This window comes from Myxine glutinosa, chromosome 5, assembly GCF_964187855.1.
Source record: "Myxine glutinosa chromosome 5, kmMyxGlut1.1, whole genome shotgun sequence".
Classification (NCBI taxonomy): Eukaryota; Metazoa; Chordata; class Myxini; order Myxiniformes; family Myxinidae; genus Myxine; species Myxine glutinosa.
In genome coordinates this window covers 42006328-42031000 of record NC_136265.1, presented here as the reverse complement: position 1 = coordinate 42031000, position 24673 = coordinate 42006328, and the positions used below count along the sequence as shown (strand labels likewise).

General features: G+C 47.6%; 1 protein-coding gene across 2 annotated transcripts in view; it reads left to right on the top strand.

The window, feature by feature from the left end:
• Positions 1-4563: 4563 nt before the first annotated feature.
• The window catches only part of LOC137427626 (recombining binding protein suppressor of hairless-like protein), a 38251-nt gene continuing 18141 nt past the window's right edge, over positions 4564-24673 (top strand). Inside the window, exons 1-7 of one of the 2 annotated variants that reach the window (XM_078777964.1) lie at positions 4564-4719; positions 10567-10669; positions 10879-10992; positions 17529-17599; positions 22991-23100; positions 24052-24226; positions 24427-24564. In XM_078777964.1, the coding sequence (XP_078634090.1) occupies positions 4701-4719; positions 10567-10669; positions 10879-10992; positions 17529-17599; positions 22991-23100; positions 24052-24226; positions 24427-24564 (730 nt within the window). In that variant the 5' untranslated portion in view covers positions 4564-4700. Of the gene's footprint in view, positions 4720-10364; positions 10670-10878; positions 10993-17528; positions 17600-22990; positions 23101-24051; positions 24227-24426; positions 24565-24673 lie in introns of those variants that run through there. The other variant, XM_068117238.2, reaches the window with a different exon arrangement.

The following is a 24673-nucleotide window of genomic DNA, read 5'->3' as shown; positions in this document are numbered from 1 at the left end:
AAGTAAAATTCCATTCAAGAAAGAAAAATTACTTATTTGCTTTCAAACTTTATTTTTAAATTTTATTACACTTTGTCATATCATGTGACTCAATTTTGTGATGTTGTGCATCGAATTTGCATATCAATTATTGACTCAAAGAAATACATAAAATTTCCTGGTTTTTATCATAACCATTTTAAACTCAACTGGACTATGTCCAGCTGAGTTTTTGTCGACACCCAGTGTCCGTCGTCTGTCGTCTCTGTCTGTCTGTCTGTCGTCTGTAAACAATTCTACGTCTACGCTCTCAAAGTCACAAATATAGATGAAATTTGATGAAACTTGTTATGCAGCATCTTTAAGACATAAACTAGTTTAGGATTGCATTTGGGCGTTGAACGCCCAAAAATGGGCACGGCAGGGCGGCCATATTGAAAAATCAATTTTTGTCATATATATTTTAGCACATATAAACTATATAGTTTGTGGTTCTATTATGCATATTCTAACCATATTGATATAGACCAGTTGAGTTCAGGATCCCTGGAACCTCTCTAGTTTTTTGTATACAGAGCCGAGGCTCGTGTAATAGCTAACACATTAAACACGAAAACATGCAAGGACACGTAAAACGTACAATAAAGGGAGTGGGAGACAAGAGGGGGAGAGGAAAGCACACAATCAACAATAGTCGAGAACAGGGATGTCTGTAGATCTGAGGGGAGAGGGCTGGGGGGCGGAGGAGGGGAGGGGAGAGGGCTGGGGGGCGGAGGAGGGGAGGGGAGAGGGCTGGGGGGCGGAGGAGGGGAGGGGAGAGGGCTGGGGGGCGGAGGAGGGGGGGGGGGAGTACGCGGTATAAAACAAATGAACACTACTACGAATTTCAGGAATGAAGTTGGAGATTGAAAGAGGTGGATTTGGTGTGTTTTAACGGGGGTAGAAAAGATCAAGGTGTTTTGGATGGGGGAAGGAAGATAAGAGATGGTTGTGAACAGCTGTTAAAGACATGGATGGATGAGTGGGATTGAAGAGAGTGTGGGAGTTTGTTCCAGAGGTGGGAAAAAAGAGGAATGAAAGAGTGAAGGGTGAGCAGATAGTCTTGATTTTGGCAGTTTCACAAGAAGAGGGTTTCTGGCAGATCCTGAAGATCCTTATGTGTCCTGAAGGAATATTTGGGGGGGAGAGCACAGACAGAGCAGGGGGAGCAAGGCCGGAGAGGAGTCGGTAGAAGACAGAAAGACCATCAACCTGCCTGCGGTGAGAGGGTGAAAGGCCCTCACAATCAGCTTCATCGAAGGAGATACCAATGATTCTGAAAGCTTTGGATTCAACAGCTTGAAGCCGAGCTAGGTGTGAGGCAGGTGCACCAGCCCAGAGGGGAGAGCAGTATTCCATCAAGCTGTGAGCTTTTGAAGCATTATTCAAATTTGTTCAGATTTGGAGTACGTCTGTATTTATCATGAAACTAACCAACATGTGTAGAGGTACCATATTTTAAAATATTCAACATTTTGTAAATCATCTTTACCTCTTCAGGAAAAAATAATAATAAAAAGTTAGGCACTGTATCTCATTCTTAGTTCAGGACATTTTATACACTGAAAAGAGGAACTGTGCCAAATTTAAGTACACTGTTCTTTTGCTTCAAATTTTATGATAAAAAATCCATACCAATATATATTCTGAGATAAACACGTTTTATGACTTTGGAATCGTATGAGCTTCCAAAAGAAACACATGTTAATCATGATTTTTGTTTGTCTTAACATACTTTTCTGGGGTTTTTTGTGTTGAATTGTGAATCAACACACTTTTGAAGAGTAATTCAATACTAAGGTTGAAAAAAATTGATTTTTGTTTTATCTATATTATAAAATAGGTGTGTCCGTCTGTCCGTCCATCTCGAAACTACTCCTGCAGTTTTGGGGCTAGCACCTACAAACCTTGTGGAATGTTTTGGGGTCTCTGCGGGTGGGTAGATTCAAAGGTGGGCGGTCCGCTTCGAAAGTCCGCTTATCCGCTTATCCGCTGCAGCGGACCAACGTTTTCGAAGCGGATAAGCGAATCGGAACAACCCCCGGAAACCGAAGCGGATAAGCGTAAGCGGACTACCGAAAAATTAAAGCGCATCGCGATTCGCCAAATCAGCTGTTAGCCTGAGCCGTTACTCTAGAATTGTGAATATTTATTTAAGTGAATAATAAGTGAAACCCTAACAACTCGGCTCTCGCCCAATCTCTTCCCGCTCGAGTTCCGTGATGCTTGGGTAACTCTATTTCTCAGGCAGAACACGCCGCTCCCGAGCTCTGCCTCGGTCGAGCGCGTGTTCAGCTACGGGTCGGACATCCTCAGGCCTAAGAGGTCGGCCCTGGCTGCACCGAACTTCGAGGCCCTCGTCTTCATGAAGGGCAACCTCCAAATCCTCAAGAAGGCCCACGAGGTGGAGGAGGAAGACGAGGACTAGTCAACAGACTGCTAGTCTGTTGACTAGTAGACTCTCTTGTCAAAGAAAGGACGGGCAAATTGATTTTTCTTTAATGTAACTTGCATATATTAAAATTATATTTAAATTAACTGTAGCGTAGAGTAGAGTCGAGTGGAAAACTTTATTTCAATAAATTTTGAATAAATTTTATTTAAATAAAAATGTATATTTTTGATCTTAAAAGCTTTGTTTGTCTTTGTAGTAGTTAGAAATGGCTATTTGGGCTTAAAAAGCATTAAATTCCCTTTAGAAACGTCAAAAATCGCTTTTAAACGTCGAAGCGCTTTAAAAAAATCGAAGCGGATAAGCGGTAAGCGGACTAAGATTTTCGGCCGCTGAAGCGGATAAGCGAATCGGACTACACGGGCTGGCGGAGCGGATAAGCGGTAAGCGGACTTAAAATTTTCCGAATCGCGCCCACCTTTAGGTAGATTTCATAAATTCCTCAATACAATTATGATTTTGAAATGCGATCGACATGAACCTGCTCCTGAATCCGGAAGCGAACAGATGACGACGATTCGCCGGTTTGATAAATATCTCGATACAGCCGTGATTTAACATTGTATTTTGTTCTATTAATTATTAATCGTGTTACGTATTAATGTATGATTGAAATGAAAATAGAGATATTGAGTTTAAATGAATGAGGAAATGACGTGAGGGTTTCTACTTTACCTGTCACATTTGCGGATTCGCCATTTGTAGTTTCGCCATTGACTGGGTATAAAAACATTCAGACCGGGTACGTTTTTTGCCCAAGCACTTCACGAACCTGCTGTCCATGCCTGACGTTCGACTGAAGGTGGCACAGGGATGTGGAATTTATTGGTTCGTCGTTTCCCATTCGCGTTTTTTTTTGGGGGGTTTTTTTTTTGCCCAAGTCATTCACGAACCGGCTGTCCATGGTTGACGTTTGAATGAAGGTGGCACAATAATGTGGAATTTTTGTGGTTTTAGGGTTTAGCATTCACCATTTCCACATTTTTTGATTTTGGATTCCTACCCACCCGTGCGTTCTTTTTTTGCGTAGCATGGGTACCTCGCTCGTTGCTAATTGGTTCCACAGGTGGAATAAGTCCCTTGTAACCTTGAGATGTTTTCTTTTTCTAAATAGTAAGGAAGCTTTTTATTTGTAAATTTTCCTGCCCTGCCTCCCCTCTCCTCATAAACCTTTATTAGTGACATGCACAAATCCAAAGTGTCATGGAACCCTTATCCCTGACCTTGGCGATTGGTGCTGGAATGATTAAAATCTAGACAGAAGGTGAGCTTCTTTCTCAACTGGGGAAGCTTTGTGGTCTTGCAGTCCAGTCCGTTAACCGGCATTATTCTGGTCTTTCTCCTTATTTCACCTCTGCCCCCATTCTACCAGAAAAACATTACCTTGTTATCCTTGCCATCTCGAAGATTTATGCTTGCCTCCATTCATCGCACGTGGTGTCTGTCCACGTGAACATCAACCCACCACAGGGTCGGACCCAGAAAACCCAAAAGTCCCTGATGACCCAGGAGACCCAAAAGTCTCCGATGATCCAAAAGTCCCTGAGGACCCAAACCACTCCTCCCGAGTCCGGCAGGCAGGTGTGCTACAAGGCGTTGAAGACCATTGAAACATTGGTCTAATGGATCAACGGGCCCCCAAGTTTCGATAAACAGGTGTCATGCAAAGGAGAGGGTAGCAATTCGTCAAAGATGAAATCGTATTGCTTTTTTGGGGGGTTTTTTTTCATTGGGTTGGCAGGATGGCCGAAAGGTATGCACACTCGCTTTTAGGGTACGCACCTGAGTTCGAATCGCGACCAGGCTATAAACTCATCCCGTTGATTCCATCAATGTCCTTCGGATGGACGTTAAATTTAGCATCCCGTCTGCTGGCATTAGTTGTTGGACGTTAAAGGTCCCAGGGTGTCCTTCACGAAGAATAGGCAAGCTATCGCCGGCATCCTGAACGAATTCCAAATTCCTGCCTTGACAATTTAGTCGAACGTCAGGCCTGGCCACCTTGTTCGTGAAAGATTTGGGCCGAAAAGTTCCCCCGACCAACCGCACAAGAACATCGAGAGCGTTATTTAAAGAGTATCGTGGCCTTGATGGTACTGGGAACGAGTTGGACATGCACACCTGGAGCACAGGTGGCAGAGAGGGCGGAGCCAGAGAGATTAAAGTGCCAGTAATAAAGTGAGTTGGAACAGCACCGGGGAAGAGAATACGCAATTCAGCCGTTTGTGCGATGCTTGGGGATGAAGAAGGTACGTGGACGCGTTGGGATGACGTCATATAATGGGAAAAGCCAGAGCGCTGAGAGGTATCGATAGATGTGGGGGAATCGGATGCTCGGTTGTGAATGGAAATGTCAATGGGAAGGAGAATGAATGAGGATGTGATGCTCATGAGTGCGAATCCATTGGGATCATAGGAAAAGACGTCTGTATGAGCCTACCTGCCGTACCTGTTTTTTGTGGTGGCAACCTTGTCCAGACCTCACGGGTTGGGTTAGATCCGTTCAGGAAATCATGATCGGGTCGGATCCGTTCAGGAAATCATAATCGGGTCAGATCCGCTCAGGAAATCATGATCAGGTCGGATTCGTTCAGGAAATCATAATCGGGTCGGATCCGTTTGGGAAATCATGATCGGGTCGGATCCGTTCAGGAAATCATGATCGGGTCGGATCCGTTCAGGAAATCATGATCGGGTCGGATCCGTTCAGGAAATCATGATCGGGTCAGATCCGTTCAGGAAATCATGATCGGGTCGGATCCGTTTGGGAAATCATGATCGGGTCGGATCCGTTTGGGAAATCATAATCAGTTCAGATCCATTCAGGAAATCATGATCGGGTCGGATCCGTTCAGGAAATCATGATCGGGTCGGATCCGTTCAGGAAATCATAATCGGGTCAGATCCGCTCAGGAAATCATGATCGGGTCGGATCCGTTTGGGAAATCATAATCAGTTCAGATCCATTCAGGAAATCATGATCGGGTCGGATCCGTTCAGGAAATCATGATCGGGTCGGATCCGTTCAGGAAATCATAATCGGGTCAGATCCGTTCAGGAAATCATGATCGGGTCAGATCCGCTCAGGAAATCATAATCGGGTCAGATCCGTTCAGGAAATCATGATCGGGTCGGATCCGTTTGGGAAATCATAATCAGTTCAGATCCATTCAGGAAATCATAATCGGGTCAGATCCGTTCAGGAAATCATGATCGGGTTGGATCCGTTCAGGAAATCATGATCGGGTCAGATCCGCTCAGGAAATCATGATCAGGTCGGATTCGTTTGGGAAATCATAATCAGTTCAGATCCATTCAGGAAATCATGATCGGGTCAGATCCGCTCAGGAAATCATGATCAGGTCGGATTCGTTTGGGAAATCATAATCAGTTCAGATCCATTCAGGAAATCATAATCGGGTCAGATCCGTTCAGGAAATCATGATCGGGTCGGATCCGTTCAGGAAATCATGATCGGGTCAGATCCGCTCAGGAAATCATGATCAGGTCGGATTCGTTTGGGAAATCATAATCAGTTCAGATCCATTCAGGAAATCATGATCGGGTCAGATCCGCTCAGGAAATCATGATCAGGTCGGATTCGTTTGGGAAATCATAATCAGTTCAGATCCATTCAGGAAATCATGATCGGGTCAGATCCGCTCAGGAAATCATGATCAGGTCGGATTCGTTTGGGAAATCATAATCAGTTCAGATCCGTTCAGGAAATCATGAGCGGGTCGGATCCGTTTGGGAAATCATAACCAGGTCAGATCCGTTCAGGAAATCATAATCAGGTCAGATCCGTTCAGGAAATCATGATCAGGTCGGATTCGTTTGGGAAATCATAATCAGTTCAGATCCGTTCAGGAAATCATGAGCGGGTCGGATCCGTTTGGGAAATCATAATCAGGTCAGATCCGTTCAGGAAATCATAATCAGGTCAGATCCGTTCAGGAAATCATGATCGGGTCGGATCCGTTCAGGAAATCATAATCGGGTCAGATCCGTTCAGGAAATCATGATCGGGTCAGATCCGCTCAGGAAATCATGATCAGGTCGGATTCGTTTGGGAAATCATAATCAGTTCAGATCCATTCAGGAAATCATGATCGGGTCAGATCCGCTCAGGAAATCATGATCAGGTCGGATTCGTTTGGGAAATCATAATCAGTTCAGATCCGTTCAGGAAATCATGAGCGGGTCGGATCCGTTTGGGAAATCATAACCAGGTCAGATCCGTTCAGGAAATCATAATCAGGTCAGATCCGTTCAGGAAATCATGATCGGGTCGGATCCGTTCAGGAAATCATAATCAGGTCAGATCCGTTCAGGAAATCATGGTCAGATCCGTTCAGGAAATCATGATCCGGTCGGATCCGTTTGGGAAATCATAATCAGGTCAGATCCGTTCATTAAATCGTAATCAGGTCAGATCCGTTCAGGAAATCATGATCGGGTCGGATCCGTTTGGGAAATCATAATCAGGTCAGATCCGTTCAGGAAATCATGGTCAGATCCGTTCAGGAAATCATGATCCGGTCGGATCCGTTTGGGAAATCATAATCAGGTCAGATCCGTTCAGGAAATCATGAGCGGGTCGGATCCGTTCAGGAAATCATAATCAGGTCAGATCCGTTCAGGAAATCATGGTCAGATCCGTTCAGGAAATCATGATCCGGTCGGATCCGTTTGGGAAATCATAATCAGGTCAGATCCGTTCATTAAATCGTAATCAGGTCAGATCCGTTCAGGAAATCATGATCGGGTCGGATCCGTTTGGGAAATCATAATCAGGTCAGATCCGTTCAGGAAATCATGGTCAGATCCGTTCAGGAAATCATGATCCGGTCGGATCCGTTTGGGAAATCATGATCGGGTCAGATCCGTTCAGGAAATCATGGTCGGATCCGTTCAGGAAATCATGATCGGGTCGGATCCGTTCAGGAAATCATGATCGGGTCAGATCCGTTCAGGAAATCATAATCGGGTCAGATCCGTTCAGGAAATCATGATCGGGTCGGATCCGTTTGGGAAATCATGATCGGGTCGGATCCGTTCAGGAAATCATAATCGGGTCAGATCCGCTCAGGAAATCATGATCGGGTCGGATCCGTTTGGGAAATCATAATCAGTTCAGATCCATTCAGGAAATCATGATCGGGTCGGATCCGTTCAGGAAATCATGATCGGGTCGGATCCGTTCAGGAAATCATAATCGGGTCAGATCCGCTCAGGAAATCATAATCGGGTCGGATCCGTTCAGGAAATCATGATCGGGTCGGATCCGTTCAGGAAATCATAATCGGGTCAGATCCGCTCAGGAAATCATGATCGGGTCGGATCCGTTTGGGAAATCATAATCAGTTCAGATCCATTCAGGAAATCATGATCGGGTCGGATCCGTTCAGGAAATCATGATCGGGTCGGATCCGTTCAGGAAATCATAATCGGGTCAGATCCGTTCAGGAAATCATGATCGGGTCAGATCCGCTCAGGAAATCATAATCGGGTCAAATCCGTTCAGGAAATCATGATCGGGTCGGATCCGTTTGGGAAATCATAATCAGTTCAGATCCATTCAGGAAATCATAATCGGGTCAGATCCGTTCAGGAAATCATGATCGGGTCGGATCCGTTCAGGAAATCATGATCGGGTCAGATCCGCTCAGGAAATCATGATCAGGTCGGATTCGTTTGGGAAATCATAATCAGTTCAGATCCATTCAGGAAATCATGATCGGGTCAGATCCGCTCAGGAAATCATGATCAGGTCGGATTCGTTTGGGAAATCATAATCAGTTCAGATCCATTCAGGAAATCATAATCGGGTCAGATCCGTTCAGGAAATCATGATCGGGTCGGATCCGTTCAGGAAATCATGATCGGGTCAGATCCGCTCAGGAAATCATGATCAGGTCGGATTCGTTTGGGAAATCATAATCAGTTCAGATCCATTCAGGAAATCATGATCGGGTCAGATCCGCTCAGGAAATCATGATCAGGTCGGATTCGTTTGGGAAATCATAATCAGTTCAGATCCATTCAGGAAATCATGATCGGGTCAGATCCGCTCAGGAAATCATGATCAGGTCGGATTCGTTTGGGAAATCATAATCAGTTCAGATCCGTTCAGGAAATCATGAGCGGGTCGGATCCGTTTGGGAAATCATAACCAGGTCAGATCCGTTCAGGAAATCATAATCAGGTCAGATCCGTTCAGGAAATCATGATCAGGTCGGATTCGTTTGGGAAATCATAATCAGTTCAGATCCGTTCAGGAAATCATGAGCGGGTCGGATCCGTTTGGGAAATCATAATCAGGTCAGATCCGTTCAGGAAATCATAATCAGGTCAGATCCGTTCAGGAAATCATGATCGGGTCGGATCCGTTCAGGAAATCATAATCGGGTCAGATCCGTTCAGGAAATCATGATCGGGTCAGATCCGCTCAGGAAATCATGATCAGGTCGGATTCGTTTGGGAAATCATAATCAGTTCAGATCCATTCAGGAAATCATGATCGGGTCAGATCCGCTCAGGAAATCATGATCAGGTCGGATTCGTTTGGGAAATCATAATCAGTTCAGATCCGTTCAGGAAATCATGAGCGGGTCGGATCCGTTTGGGAAATCATAACCAGGTCAGATCCGTTCAGGAAATCATAATCAGGTCAGATCCGTTCAGGAAATCATGATCGGGTCGGATCCGTTCAGGAAATCATAATCAGGTCAGATCCGTTCAGGAAATCATGGTCAGATCCGTTCAGGAAATCATGATCCGGTCGGATCCGTTTGGGAAATCATAATCAGGTCAGATCCGTTCATTAAATCGTAATCAGGTCAGATCCGTTCAGGAAATCATGATCGGGTCGGATCCGTTTGGGAAATCATAATCAGGTCAGATCCGTTCAGGAAATCATGGTCAGATCCGTTCAGGAAATCATGATCCGGTCGGATCCGTTTGGGAAATCATAATCAGGTCAGATCCGTTCAGCAAATCATAATCAGGTCAGATCCGTTCAGGAAATCATGATCGGGTCGGATCTGTTTGGTAAATCATAATCAGGTCAGATCCGTTCATTAAATCGTAATCAGGTCAGATCCATTCGGTAAATCATAATCAGGTCAGATCCGTTCGGTAAATCGTAATCAGGTCAGATCCATTCGGTAAATCGTAATCAGGTCAGATCCGTTCGGTAAATCGTAGTCAGTTCAGATCCGTTCGGTAAATCGTAATCAGGTCAGATCCGTTCGGTAAATCGTAATCAGGTCAGATCCGTTTGGTAAATCGTAATCAGGTCAGATCCATTCGGTAAATTGTAATCAGGTCAGATCCATTTGGTAAATCATAATCAGGTCAGATCCATTCGGTAAATCATGATCGGGTCTGATCTTTTTGGGAAATCATGATCGGGTCGGATCCGTTTGGGAAATCATGATCGGGTCGGATCTGTTTGGGAAATCATGATCGGGTCAGATCCGTTCTAGAAATCATCATGGGGTCGGATCTGTTTGGGAAATCATCATCGGGTCGGATCCGTTCTCGAAATCATCATCGGGTCGGATCAGTTTGGAAAATCATGATCGGGTCGGATCCGTTCAGGATATCATGATCGGGTCGGATTGTTTTGGGAAATCATGATTGGGTCGGATCCTTTTAGGAAATCATGATTTGGTCGGATCCATTCAGGATATCATGATCTGGTCGGATCCGTTCAGGCTATCATGATCGGGTCGGATCCGTTCGAGATATGATCGGGTTGGATCCTTTTGGGATATCATGTTTGGGTCGGATCAGTTCAGAAAGTCATGATCGGGTCGGATACTTTTAGGAAATCATGATCTGGTCGGATCCGTTCAGGATATCATGATCTGGTCGGATCCGTTCGGTATATCATGATCGGGTCGGATCCTTTTGGGAAATCATGATCGGGTCAGATCAGTTCGGGAAATCGTGATCGGGTCGGATCCGTTGGGGAAGTCATGATCTGGTCGGATCCGTTGGGAAAGTCATGATCTGGTCGGATCACGGTCCCGGTCCAGACACAGCACGGCATGCTTATGGAAGTGAACTTTTTGGTGCTGTCGTTCAAGGCCAATGGAGGGACGGTGAACGCTCACTCCTGTCCCTCGTTCCTTTGTCCCCGGATCCCTCGTGGACATCACTCTCAGCTCTTGAAAATCTGGTCTGCACTGGGTAAACGTTTGTATTATAACGATATAGTTATATATATATATATATATATATGCACACACACACTGGTTACCAACAGTGTAAAGACAAATTCCTTCAAAAATTATGAATATAATCTGCATTTTAACAAAGGTCCAGGTCAAAGTTGAAGCAAGTTTTTCTGCCATGATGCGCGTAATTTGTATGTGATGCGATTGTCCTTTTGTTTGCAGGACGGAGGATGTTGAGGACGACCTGAGTTCCGAACCCTGGTGGTTGCAGGCTCTGTGCCGAGTGAGCATCTCCCATGCACGTGTGGCTCAGAAGTCCTACGGGAATGAGAAGAGGTTTCTGGCCGTGAATCTCACTTGATGATTTTTGCATCCTTACCTGTCTTTCTTTTTTTTTTTTCTTCTTTTTTTTTTTGTATACAGAGTCGAGGCTCGTGAAAGAGCTAACATTTATCAAACAAACAATCAAACAAACAAGTAAACAAAGTATATAAAAATGGGAGCGGTCGAAAAGATGGGGAGAGAAGGGGAGGAAGCACACAAACACAACATTTGAGGGCAGGGACATCGGGAGATGTGTGGGAGGCAGAGGGCCTGGGGGGAGGCAGGATAGGAATAAAACGCAAGGACACCAAGGACTTCCAGGAAAGAAGACAAAAGTCACCTCAAAAAAGTGGATTTGGGGTGAAATTAGCGGGGGTAGAAAAGATCAAGGTTTTGGATTGGGTAAGATAAGAGATGGTGGTGAACAGCCGTTTTAAAGACCTGGAGGGAGGAGTGGGATTGAAGAGAGTGAGGGAGTTTGTTCCAGAGGCGGGAGAAAAGAGGAATGAAGGAGTGAAGGTGAGCAGAGAGTCTTGATTTTGGCAGTTTAACCATAAGAGGGTTGCAGGCAGATCTTGTGCGACCTGCAGGAATATTTGGGGGACAGAGCCCAGAGAGAGCTGGGTGAGCAAGGCCGGAGAGGAGTCGGTAGAAGACGGAAAGACCACCAACCTGCCTGCGCTGAGTAAGTGAAAGGCCCTCGGAGATAGCGTCATCGCGGGAGATTCCAATGATTCTGAACGCTTTGGTTTCAACAGCGTGAAGACGAGCTAGGTGTGAGGCAGGAGCACCAGCCCAGAGGGGAGAGCAGTATTCCATTGAGCTGCGGATGAAAGCCTTGTATGTGGTGAGGAGCTCAGGTGTGCCAAGGAAGGACTTCGCACGACGGAGGATGCCCAGTCGGCGACTGGCTTTGGAGGCCAGTTTGGAAATGTGGTTTTCCCAGGAAAGATCATGGCAGATAGTGAGACCCAAAAGCTTGAGTGACAGAACTTCTTGGAGAGGATTATTCAGAAAGTAGATGGGAGGGTTGTCCAGTCGGTCTTTTCGGAGAGACATCGTAAGAGTGTGAGATTTGTCAGGATTGAAAGACATGTTCCACTTGTTTGCCCAGTCTGTGATTTTGTCCAGGTCTGCAGAGAGTGAGGAGGCTGCAGACTGCCGATCTGAGGGATGAGGAATGGAGCGGCAGAGAGTGGAGTCATCAGCAAAGAAATAGAGAGGATTTTCAAGAGAGTCATAGAGATCATTGATGAAGACCAGAAAAAGCACAAGGCCCAGAACACTGCCTTGGCGAACTCCAGCCTGAACAGGAAGAGGAGATGAGAGAAACCCATTCAGGGCCACACGTTGACTACGACGAGAGAGGAAGTCCGCCAGCCATGTGTGGAGATTTCCATGGATACCAAAGGAGGAGAGTTTGGTGAGCAGAGCGGGGTGCCAGACCGTATCGAAGGCACGTGATATGTCGAGGGAGACAGCTCTAATTTCCTGTTTGGCATTGAGGACCTCCATCCATTGTTGAGACAGCAGAAGCAGCATGTCCAGAGTAGAGTGACCTGGTCTGAAACCAAATTGATGATCAGAGATCAAGCCATTGGAGAAGAGGAAAGATTTCATATCCGAAGCAATGATGGATTCCATGACTTTGCTGATAATTGGGAGAAGGCTGATTGGTCTGTAGTTGCTAGGATCTGTTTTTGCACCTTTTTTGTGCAAAGCGGTGATGTTGGCTGATTTCCAAGCAGATGGCAGTTGACCTTGAGCAAAAGAGAGGATGAAGAGAACAGAGAGAGGGAGTGAAAGAGCGGAAGAACAGGATTTTAGGACCCGTGGGCTGATGCCGTCAGGTCCAGTTGCAGAATCAGAGTCGAGGGTTGACAGAAACTTTTCCACCTTGTCAGGAGGAAAGGACACGGAGTCCAGGAGCAGCTGGGTACGACTGGGTATGGTGGGTACAGAGAGGGATGGGTTTTGGACACAAGATTTAGAGGCAAACACAGAGTTGAGGCATTCAGCTTTTTCACGTGCGGAGTCAGCTGTGTAGCCGTTTGAGGTAAGGAAGGGGATGGAGGGGGAACAAACACCAGAAACAGATTTGACCAGACGCCACCAGGATTTGGAAGAGGGAGACAGATAAGAGAGTTTGGTCTTGAGAACGGAGAGATATTGTTTCCTGGCTCTCCTGAGGGTGGACACACACTTGTTTCGGGCTTTGTGAAAGGAAATGAGATTTCCTTCCGTTGGATTTGCTTTCCAGGAGACGAAGGCAAGTTGTTTCTGGGCAACAGCCTCACCACAAGATTCCGTGTACCATGGACGGGAGGAAGGGTATGACAACTGAAGACGAGATGGGATAAATCTGTGCATGAGAGAGAGCAATTTACTTTGGAAGAATTCCCAGGATGAGTTGATGTTAGAGGTGGTAGAGATGGGAGACCAGTCCAGATGATTGATGGCTGCTTGAAGACCGTGCCAGTTGGCCTGAGTGAAATTCCAGACTCGTCGACGCTGAGGAGGCTCCCTGAGAATGGTCAGAGAGATGTCCACTTTAACAAGCACATGATCAGATGAGCCGATTGGAGCAGAAGAAGAGCAGCAGACATTTTCAGGGAAGTTAGTCATAACCAAGTCCAGAAGAGAAGATGCTCCGTTGACTGAGATCCGGGTCGGGAAATTGACAGATTGTGTCAGTCCCAGTGAGTCGCAGAAGTCCTTTGTTGAGGAGCCATGGCTGGTGAGAGAGGGACCCACACCCAGCCAACTGGCATGGTGACAATTGAAATCACCACATATGAGGAAGAGAGAGTTAGGATGAGTAGACAGAAGTTGGTCCATATTATCAGACAGCGAGATGTAGATGGAGTCATCACTGTTTGGTGGACGGTACAACACACATATGAACAAGAGGTGGGAGCGAAGGGGAAGCCGTAGCCAGAGGTATTCCTGGGGGTGAGGTGGAGAGAGTGCAGTGCAGGGCGAGTGAGGAAGAGTTTTTGATAAAGATAGCAACCCCACCTCCAGGACGAGGCTCAGGTCTATCATACCGGAGGAGTGAGTAACCCGGGAGAGATACTAAGGAATCAGAGACATCATGAAGGAGGAAAGTTTCTGTTCAGCAGATCACGTCTGGTTTGACAGAAGCAACCTGTATGGAGAGATCAGTTGAGTTTGAACGAAGGCCCCGGATGTTTGAGGTCCATACCGTTAATGAAGAGGAAGGGGGAGCATCGGATACAGAACAGGGGGGAGGAGGGGTAGGGTAAGATGTGGAAGATGTGGAAGAGGTGGAAGAGGTAGGGAGAGCTGTTGAAGGTGTGTCAGAGATTTCAGAATAGCTCGGAGAAAGGGAAGGATGGGGCGGACAAAAGGTTTGATGGTGATTGGGTGAGGCACAATGAGGTGTTATTTGAGGAGGGGGAAGAGCGAGGCAGAAGGTTGGGGGAGATGGAGGTGAGAGTTCGAAGAGGGAAGAAGTGGGGAGGACGCTTTGAGGAGGGGGAGTGAGAGGGGGGAAATTGAGAAGAAATGAGGGTGGGGAGATTTGAAGGGGAGGGGCGAGGGGGGAGTTTTGGAGGGAAGGGACAAGGGGAGGGTTTTGAAAGGGATGGGATATGGGGGGATTTGGAGGGGAGGGGTGAGGGGGGAGTCAAGGAGGGGAGGGGCGAGGGGGAGTCTTGGAGGGGAGGGGTGTGGGGGCAGTTTTGGAGAGAAGGGGAAAGGGGGGAGATTTGAAAGGGATGGGTGATGGGGAGGATTAGGAGGGGAGTGGCAAGGGGGAAGATTTGGAGGGGAGGGGTGATGGGGAAGATTTGGATGGGAGGGGTTATGGGGAAGATTTGGAGGGGAGGGGTGAGATTGGATTTTAGAAAGTGTACGATTAATGGGAAACGAACATTTATTGCAAAATGAGTTTCTTGTGACCTTCGAGTCAAAAATACGTTTAAGGACGCTGGAGGGAGGATGGAGTGTAGGGAATGTAGAAAAAAGGCACTATAAGAGATGGAATTTTTTTTTGGGATGGATAGATTTGGTGAGCATGTCGAAAGCAACCTTTTAAAGAAGAAGAAGAAAAAGGTGTTATAATATATGACGGAATGCAGAACTTGAGGGGAAAGTGTAAACATTATAAGGTTAATAACAGTGAACGTTAACAGTGAACACTGAACAGTAATAACTTTTATTACAGTAATAACAGCGAACGTCGTTCGAAGAACGAACGAACGAATAAGAACGAATAAACAAATGAGAACAAAGAATAAGAACAGAGAAGGAAATGTTTTTTTTTTTTTTTTAGTTGATTTTAAACAAGGAAGTAGGCTATGGGGTGAAAAGACTGGGAAAAGCAGAGAACGAAAGTTATTGGAGTACAAAAGACGGACCGCTGAGAGGAAAACGAAGCCTCAAGGTTATACACTGTACAAGGCCTCAAAAGACACGGCACGATTTAACACGATTTTCTATACAGGTACGAAAGATTTGCACCAAAAATCTTCCTCGGGACACACGATACGTACAACACCATAAAATAAATACAGTTATAACGAAAATACAAATGGGAACAATTACTTAACTTCGATTTCGATGGAGAGTGTGGACAGCTGCGAATAAACGAAAACCTCGCCGGCAAGACCGGAAGCGGAAGTCAAGACCGGAAGTCAGTTTTTATTGTTTTCTTGATTTTTTCCCCCCTTTCGCAGGAATTTCAAAGACATTCAAAAGCATAGGATGTGCAATAAGGTGAATTTACAAACTACAAGTAGGCCTGAAAAGTTCACTTTAAATTTAAGGCAGTGCCAGCAGGGGTAGTTTGTTTCAGGCAGTTTCAGCTGGCAGTTTCTGGCCAGGCCTGATGTTCGATTTAAGGTAATTTGGGCAGGGATTTGTCATTTTTGGTTCATTGGCATCTGGCAACTAATAATAGCAGAAGGGACTTCCCTAGCTCGATACCCATCCACCTTGACACCTACCCTGCCTACAGAAAATCAATTCTGAGAGTTCACTGCTGGGTCGTGGGAATCGAACCCAGACTAGACAGCCTAAAGGTAAGTGTGCAACCCCTGTCCAATCCTGTTGGACCTAGCTATTCTGTCTGCAATGTGGATATGAAATATCAGAGTCTTTGGTATGGGCAGCTTTTGCTCTGATAGTTTTGCTCAATTTCCTGTGCAAATGAAGCCTGGTTTTAACTACCGTGCCTCACCGTGGTTTTTTTTTCCAGTTATCGTGGCCCCATTAGGGTCTATGGAAAGTTAGCCATCAATTGGGATATCTGATAAATTGATAGTCACCACAAAGTAATTTATTACTAACTTTTTTAGTGCAGAAGAAAAAAGTGCTTTGAGGCCAAAACCTAACAACAGAATCCAGACTCGCATAATCCAGCAGAACGGGGACAACCACCCAGAATCACTGCTCACTTCAGGTCGGTGGTCTCTCCGTCTTGTAGCGCCTCCTTTCTGGCCTTGCACCCTCTGCTCTTTCCGTGCTTTGTCTCCCCCACCCCTAGGTTTCTGTAGGGCTCACACGGTCCACCACCAACCCCCTACTGGTGGAATGACCTAAATCCAGGATTCCGTGATCTTTTTGACCTCCGTTACCTGCCAACCTTTTTTTTTTCTCCCAAATTTCCAGTTTTTCCTTCCTGGGAGTTTGCTTCTGCATCCATATTGTCCATCCCTTGCCCTCATTGTTCCACACATCCGTTATTTGTCCAAGACTCCTTCTTTTTTTGTCACTGAACCCTGCTGTTGGTGTTTCCCTCATATCTTTCTAGTGTTTCTTTGGGCTGTTGCGTCCCCGTATCTTCCACGAGCCTTGACTTTGTAACAAAGAAAAAAAGAAACAGGTAGGCTTCTGGAAAACTGCAGCCTAGACAGTGGCAGGCATGCTCATAACTGCAATCTTCAACAATATGAATATCCTGCTTTTGAATGGCAGAGCAGGAGCACAAAGGATGGGAGATGACAAGGACGGATACTGAAGGAACATTTCCATCCACAGGGGATGTCCGTCGTATTAAGGATATTCACGATGGCCATCTCATATCAGCGAGGAGTCCTGCATGGACATTGTTTGGAGATTGATCACAACTGATTCTGTCTGCTAGGGCCGCAACATCCTCCCAGTCTTGGGGTAGCTGGCAGCATTGTTGCTAGGCACGGAAGATCGGTTGGCCCGCGGGGCGATGAAACGATGCTGTCGAGTCAGGGGTGACTGGGCCCGGAACAAGTTCAACAATGTAAGCCTACACTGGAGCCCAGCAGTGCATTTTGTTTCCATGTTTTCAGTTGTAATTTCCAACTTCTTGATTAAAAACTCAACAAACCGAGAGTACTACTAACTCGTGTATGGTAGTTATCCCTTAGGCATAGCTCATGTCCGACCTCCGAGTGGTCTTCATTCGGGACAGTGTAGGCATCAGATGCCCGGTGTTGAGTATCCTTCCAGGGAGGATCCATCAGGTGGCTGCGCAAGAAGTTGATAGTACATCCATGCTGTTGTATCGGATTGCTTTCAGTTTAATTTCCTTGTCATTCTACCCGCAGGTTCTTTTGTCCACCACCTTGCGTGGTTATCTGTGGCAATGGCTGGAACTTGAGACGACAACAGTTGTTGGGTGAGTCGCAACGATTAACATACCTTACTGTCTAAATATTGCTTTGATGCTGAAAACGATGTCCAATCAACGATTAGTTAGCAGAGTTAACAAAGTACACCTTCAGTTAACACCTGCTAGCAAGTCATACTTACAATGCACGAAAGCAATTTGTTGAATTGTATATAAGTTGTTTATTTTACCAATGTGCCAACAAATACTGTATGGTATAACTGTATAAGCTTCTTCACTGATGTGGGACCAGGAACCATGTGACAGACTGACAATCGACTATTGCCTCATGGATCCTGACTAACAATATGTCTGCAACATATCAAGCTGGCTAGGGTCAATTAACCAATCAATTGCTTATATACTTATATACTTATAATTTCTTATATACATGCGCCAAACCAACACATGCGCCAAACCAACGCATCCGCCATACCAACACATGCACCAAACCAACGCATCCGCCAAACCAACGCATCCGCCAAACCAACGCATCCGCCAAACCAACGCATCCGCCAAACCAATCCATTCGCCAAACCAACGCCTCCGCCAAACCAACACATTCACCGAAACAACACATCCGCCGAACCAACGCATCCGCCGAACCAACGCATCCGCCAAACCAACGCATCCGCCAAACCAACGCATCCGCCAAACCAACGCATCCGCCAAACCAACGCATCCGCCAAACCAACGCATCCGCCAAACCAACGCATCCGCCAAACCAACGCATCCGCCAAACCAACGCATCCGCCAAACCAACGCATCCGCCAAACCAACGCATCCGCCAAACCAACGCATCCGCCAAACCAACGCATCCGCCAAACCAACGCATCCGCCAAACCAACGCATCCGCCAAACCAACGCATCCGCCAAACCAACGCATCCGCCAAACCAACGCATCCGCCAAACCAACGCATCCGCCAAACCAACGCATCCGCCAAACCAACGCATCCGCCAAACCAACGCATCCGCCAAGCCAACGCATCCGCCAAACCAACGCATCCGCCAAACCAACGCATCCGCCAAACCAACGCATCCGCCAAACCAACGCATCCGCCAAACCAACGCATCCGCCAAACCAACGCATCCGCCAAACCAACTCATCCGCCAAACCAACGCATCCGCCAAACCAACGCATCCGCCAAACCAACGCATCCGCCAAACCAACGCCTCCGCCAAACCAACGCCTCCGCGAAACCAACGCCTCCGCCAAACCAACGCATCCGCCAAACCAACGCATCCGCCAAACCAACGCCTCCGCCAAACCAACGCCTCCGCCAAACCAACGCCTCCGCCAAACCAACGCATCCGCCAAACCAACGCATCCGCCAAACCAACGCATCCGCCAAACCAACGCCTCCGCCAAACCAACGCCTCCGCCAAACCAACGCATCCGCCAAACCAACGCCTCCGCGAAACCAACGCCTCCGCCAAACCAACGCATCCGCCAAACCAACGCATCCGCCAAACCAACGCCTCCGCCAAACCAACGCCTCCGCCAAACCAACGCATCCGCCAAACCAACGCCTCCGCCAAACCAACGCCTCCGCCAAACCAACGCATCCGCCAAACCAACGCATCCGCCAAGCCAACGCATCCGCCAAACCAACGCCTCCGCCAAACCAACGCCTCCGCCAAGCCAACGCATCCGCCAAACCAACGCCTCCGCCAAACCAACGCCTCCGCCAAACCAACGCCTCCGCCAAACCAACGCATCCGCCAAACCAACGCATCCGCCAAGCCAACGCATCCGCCAAGCCAACGCATCCGCCAAACCAACGCATCCGCCAAACCAACGCCTCCGCCAAGCCAACGCATCCGCCAAACCAACGCCTCCGCCAAACCAACGCCTACGCCAAACCAACGCCTCCGCCAAACCAACGCCTCCGCCAAGCCAACGCCTCCGCCAAGCCAACGCCTCCGCCAAGCCAACGCCTCCGCCAAGCCAACGCCTCCGCCAAACCAACGCCTCCGCCAAACCAACGCATCCACCAAACCAACGCCTCCGCCAAACCAACGCCTCCGCCAAACCAACGCCTCCGCCAAACCAACGCATCCGCCAAACCAACGCATCCGCCAAGCCAACGCATCCGCCAAACCAACGCCTCCGCCAAACCAACGCATCCGCCAAACCAACGCATCCGCCAAACCAACGCCTCCGCCAAACCAACGCCTCCGCCAAACCAACGCCTCCGCCAAACCAACGCATCCGCCAAACCAACGCCTCCGCCAAACCAACGCCTCCGCCAAACCAACGCATCCACCAAACCAACGCATCCGCCAAACCAACGCCTCCGCCAAACCAACGCCTCCGCCAAACCAACGCCTCCGCCAAACCAACGCATCCGCCAAACCAACGCATCCGCCAAACCAACGCATCCGCCAAACCAACGCATCCGCCAAACCAACGCATCCGCCAAACCAACGCATCCGCCAAACCAACGCCTCCACCAAACCAACGCATCCACCAAACCAACGCATCGACCAAGCCAACGCATCCACCAAGCCAACGCATCCACCAAGCCAACGCATCCACCAAACCAACGCATCCACCAAACCAACGCATCCACCAAACCAAACTTCATTGCGTTTATCATTTGGAAGCAAAATCTCAATGATCTCAAGGGGACAGGATCGACATACACGACAGGTTGGAGGTGGGGCATCTTCCTTGTGCTGATGATGGCTGACCAGCCAGAAATGCGTGTTCGCTCATGATGCACCCACCCCAGGCCTTCCGTTCCATTATCGAGACTGCAATGGCCTCATACCAACAACAATGCAGCGTGACCAAACCTGCAAGGGGATGCAGTGAGGAGCAGGATCTGGTTTTATTCCCAGCCCATCTTTGACGTCTGATTGGTGCTTTTCATGTCCGCGTTCTATCTTAAAGCTTGCCGTCCCTCGGAATAACATAAACCTGAGTGCCCTGTCTGTTAGCTTCTGGATGTGACAGTGTCTTTTGAGGAGTATGTGAGTTATCGATGGCACCCTGGGAAAATTGCAACTTCCTGACCTAACCACCTTCCATGCAACGGTAGACAGTAAATCTGAGTCGGCCTGTCCATCCGCTTCGTGAAATACGATGAGCTTATTGGAACAATGCGTCTTGAAGCTCTTGGGGAATATAGGAGGACTGAAAGCTCGACCGGAGTAGTGGGGGTAAAAAACAACAACCAGATGCCACCGACCTGTACGCCTTGTGCTTCGGCCTCTTTGCGGAAGATGGTATTGATGATAGCGTTAAATTCCACATAATCAAGGCAATAGAGATGATTTTTGGGGTGTTGGCCCATAGAGGAGAGCAATACTCCATTTAGCTATTGACAAAGGCCTTTTAGACTCTGAGTAGCTCTGATATTTCAAGGAAAGACTTGGAACGACGGACGATGCCCAATCTACAGCTAGTCTTGGAGGCCAACTTTGCAATGTGCTCGTGAGGAAGTCAAGGGAAGTCATGGCTAATGATAAGGCCTACAGTGCATTCAGAAAGTATTCAGACCCCTTCACTTTTTTCACATTTTGTTATGTTGCAGCCTTATGCTGAAATCGTTTAAATTCATTTTTTCCCTCATCAATCCACACTCAATACCCCATAATGACAAAGAGAAAACAGGATTTTAGAAAGTTTTGCAAATTTATTAAAAAGAAAAAACTGAACTATCACGTTTACATAAGTATTCATACCCTTTGCTATGACACTTGAAATTTAGCTCAGGTGCCTCCCATTTCACTTGATCATCTTTGACATGTTTCTACACCTTGATTGGAGTCCACCTGTGGTAAATTCAATTGATTGTACATGATTTGGAAAGGCACACACCTGTCTATATAAGGTCTCACAGCTGACAATGCATATCGGAGCAAAAACCAAGCCATGAGGTCGAAGGAACTGCCTGCAGAGCTCAGAGACAGGATTGTGTCGAGGCACAGATTTGGGGAAGCCGACAAAAAAAATCTGTGCTGCATTGAAGGTTCCCAAGAGCACAGTGGCCTCCATAATTCTTAAATGGAAGAAGTTTGGAACAACCAGGACTCTTCCTAGAGCTGGCCGCCCGGCAAAACTGAGCAATCGGGGGAGAAGGGCCTTGGTAAGAGAGGTAACCAAGAACCCGATGGTCACTCTGGCTGAGCTCCAGAGTTCCTGTGTGGAGATGGGAGAAACTTCCACAAGGACAACCTCTGCAACACTCCACTGATCTGGGCTTTATGGCAGAGTGACCAGACGGAAGCCTCTCCTCGGTGAAAGACACATGAAAGCCCGCCTGGAGTTTGCAAAAAAAGCACCTAAAGGACTCTCAGACTGTGAGAAACAAGACTCTGTGGGCTAATAAATACAAAACAATTACCAGACATTTGAATACAAATAAATCGAACAATTCCGGAAGTGTATGGATTTGGTGGTATGGCTTCTTCTTCCTGATCGGCATCACACTTAACTCAGAAACGTGAGCCACACTCACTCAGAAACGTGAGCCGCATTCATTCAGAAACGTGAGCCACACTCACTCAGAAACGTGAGCCACATTCACTCAGAAACATGAGCCACTCCCCTTCCTCTCCTGCCTTCCCCCTCCCCTCCCCTGCCCCCTCCCTCCTCCCCCCATTCCCCACCCTTCCCCCTCCACTTCCCCCCCTCCCCTCCCCTTTCCTCCGCCTCCCCTTTCCTCCGCCTCCCCTTTCCTCAGCCTCCCCCCCTTCCCCCCTCCCTCCCCTCCCCTTTAAGATATAAATTCTCTGTAAAAGAGCTTTCACTTCTGACTGCATCCCTTCCCCCCTCCCCTCCCCTTCCCTCGACCCCCTCCCCTCCCCTCCCCCTCTCCTCCCCCCATTCCCCTCACCTCTCCTCCACTCCCCCCTCTCCTCCCCTCCCCCTGTTCCCCTCACCTCCCCTCCACCCTCCCTCCCCTCCCCTTTAAGATATAAATTCTCTGTAAAAGACCCTCCACTTTTGACTGCTCCCCTTCCCCCTCTCCCCACCCTTCCCTCCTCCTTCCCCCTCCCTTCTGCCCCTCCCCCTCCATTCCCCCCTCCCATCTCCTCCCATTAAGATATAAATTATCTGTCCACTCTGTCAAAGCGCCTTTGGGCTTCTGGAAAAGCGCTATACAAAATAAATGAATTATTATTATTATTATTAAAAGAGCTTTCACTTCTGACTGCATCCCTTCCCCCCTCCCCTCCCCTTCCCTATACCCCCTCCCCTCCCCTCCCCCCTCTCCTCCCCCCATTCCCCTCACCTCTCATCCACTCCCCCCTCTCCTCCCCTCCCCTTGTTCCCCTCACCTCCCCTCCACCCTCCCTCCCCCCCGACACTCTCCTCCCTCGTTCCCCTCCCCTCCCCTGCCCAGCAAAGCCGGGTACTTATGCTAGTTTACTTATATTTTGCCACTTCAGCGCAAGGCTCATCCCTCGAGGCGGCATCTCTCACTGGGACATTGGGGGTCGAGGGCGGGCGGGGGAGTCCTGACCCATTGCTCCTTTCACACGATGAAGAAGCGGGCATGGTGAGTGGTGAAACAGTCGAATGTCTAAAGTTGTGGTTCGAGGTTGTTGGGTCGTTTAGGTCGCAACACCTTTGGCAATGAAGACCTTTGGCATGGTTTCCAGCAGGCGTATTTGGTGGCTAAACATAGATGGTGGATCGTTGCGTATTTTCTTGGTTTTCTTGAAACGCAGATTCCTTTCGATATTCATGCTTGATATTCATCGGCACGTTATGAAAAGGCCAAAGATTTTGCAGTTTATGCAGAAGGAACATGTGCGTGTGTACGTGCATGTTTGTTGTGCGTCCGTGCATGTTTTTTGTGTGCGTGTATATTTTTTGTGCATTCCTTGGGGCACATGTTTTTGGGCACGTGCATGTGCGTTCCTTGGGGTTTTTGGGCACGTGCATGTGCGTTCCTTGGGGCACGTACATGTTTTTGGTGTGTGCGTGCATGTTTTTTTGTGCATGCGTGCATGTTTTTTGTGCGTGCGTGCATGTTTTTTGTGCGTGCGTGCATGTTTTTTGTGCGTGCGTGCATGTTTTTTGTGCATGCATGCATGTTTTTTTGTGCATGCGTGCATGTTTTTTGTGCGTGCGTGCATGTTTTTTGTGCATGCATGCATGTTTTTTGTGCATGTGTGCATGCTTTTTGTGTATGTGTGCATGCTTTTTGTGTGTGTTTTTTTGTGCGTGCGTGCATGTTTTTCGTGCGTGCGTGCATGTTTTGTGTGCATGCGTGTATGTTGTTTGTGCGTACGTGCATGTTTTTTGTGCGTGCGTGCATGTTTTTCGTGTGTGCGTGCATTTTTTTTTTGCGTGCGTGCATGTTTTTTGTGTGCGTGCATGTTTTTTGTGTGCGTGCATGTTTTTTGTGCGTGCGTGCATGTTTTTTGTGCGTGCGTGCATGCTTTTTGTGCATGCGTGCATGTTTTTTGTGCGTGCGTGCATGTTTTTTTGTGTGTGTGTGCAGACGTTCGCATGTGCCAAGTCGCTTTACATCTCTGACACTGATCGACGGAAGGCTTTTCAGTTGGCTCTGACATTGCAGCACGCAGGTGGGCAACCTATTGGCACCTTTCTGGGTTCTCCGATACGTGTCATCTCCAAGCCCTCGAAGAAGAAGCAGGGTGCGCGTCATGGAGAATGTGAGTTAGCTTCGATTTATATTTTGAATCGTTAATAATGGAAGCGGTGGATTAGATTGGGGGAGAATTAGGATAAAATCCTTTGACATAAGATCTACCTGATGTTGCAAACGAGGCCTGGAGTCCAATTTAACTGTTGATGATGGTGTAAAAAAAAAGCAACAACTGCAGCTTGTTTATTGAATCGTATCCTTTGTTAGTGGCAGTGGTCAGTGGGAGTCACGTTGCGCTGTTCAGCCGTCTGCGCTCGCAAACGGTAAGCACGAGGTTCCTGCTTGCGACCCCTCCAATTTTCACTGGCAGTGCTCGACGATGGGCCTCGCTGCTTCTGCATGTTGGTGAGATTTGTTCACATCCAGCACTGAAAATATTCTAAGGATTACAACGTATCCTCCTCTGCTCTATTATTTAGGATGATGATTGTTGTACGCCGCTCCTTTCCTCTTC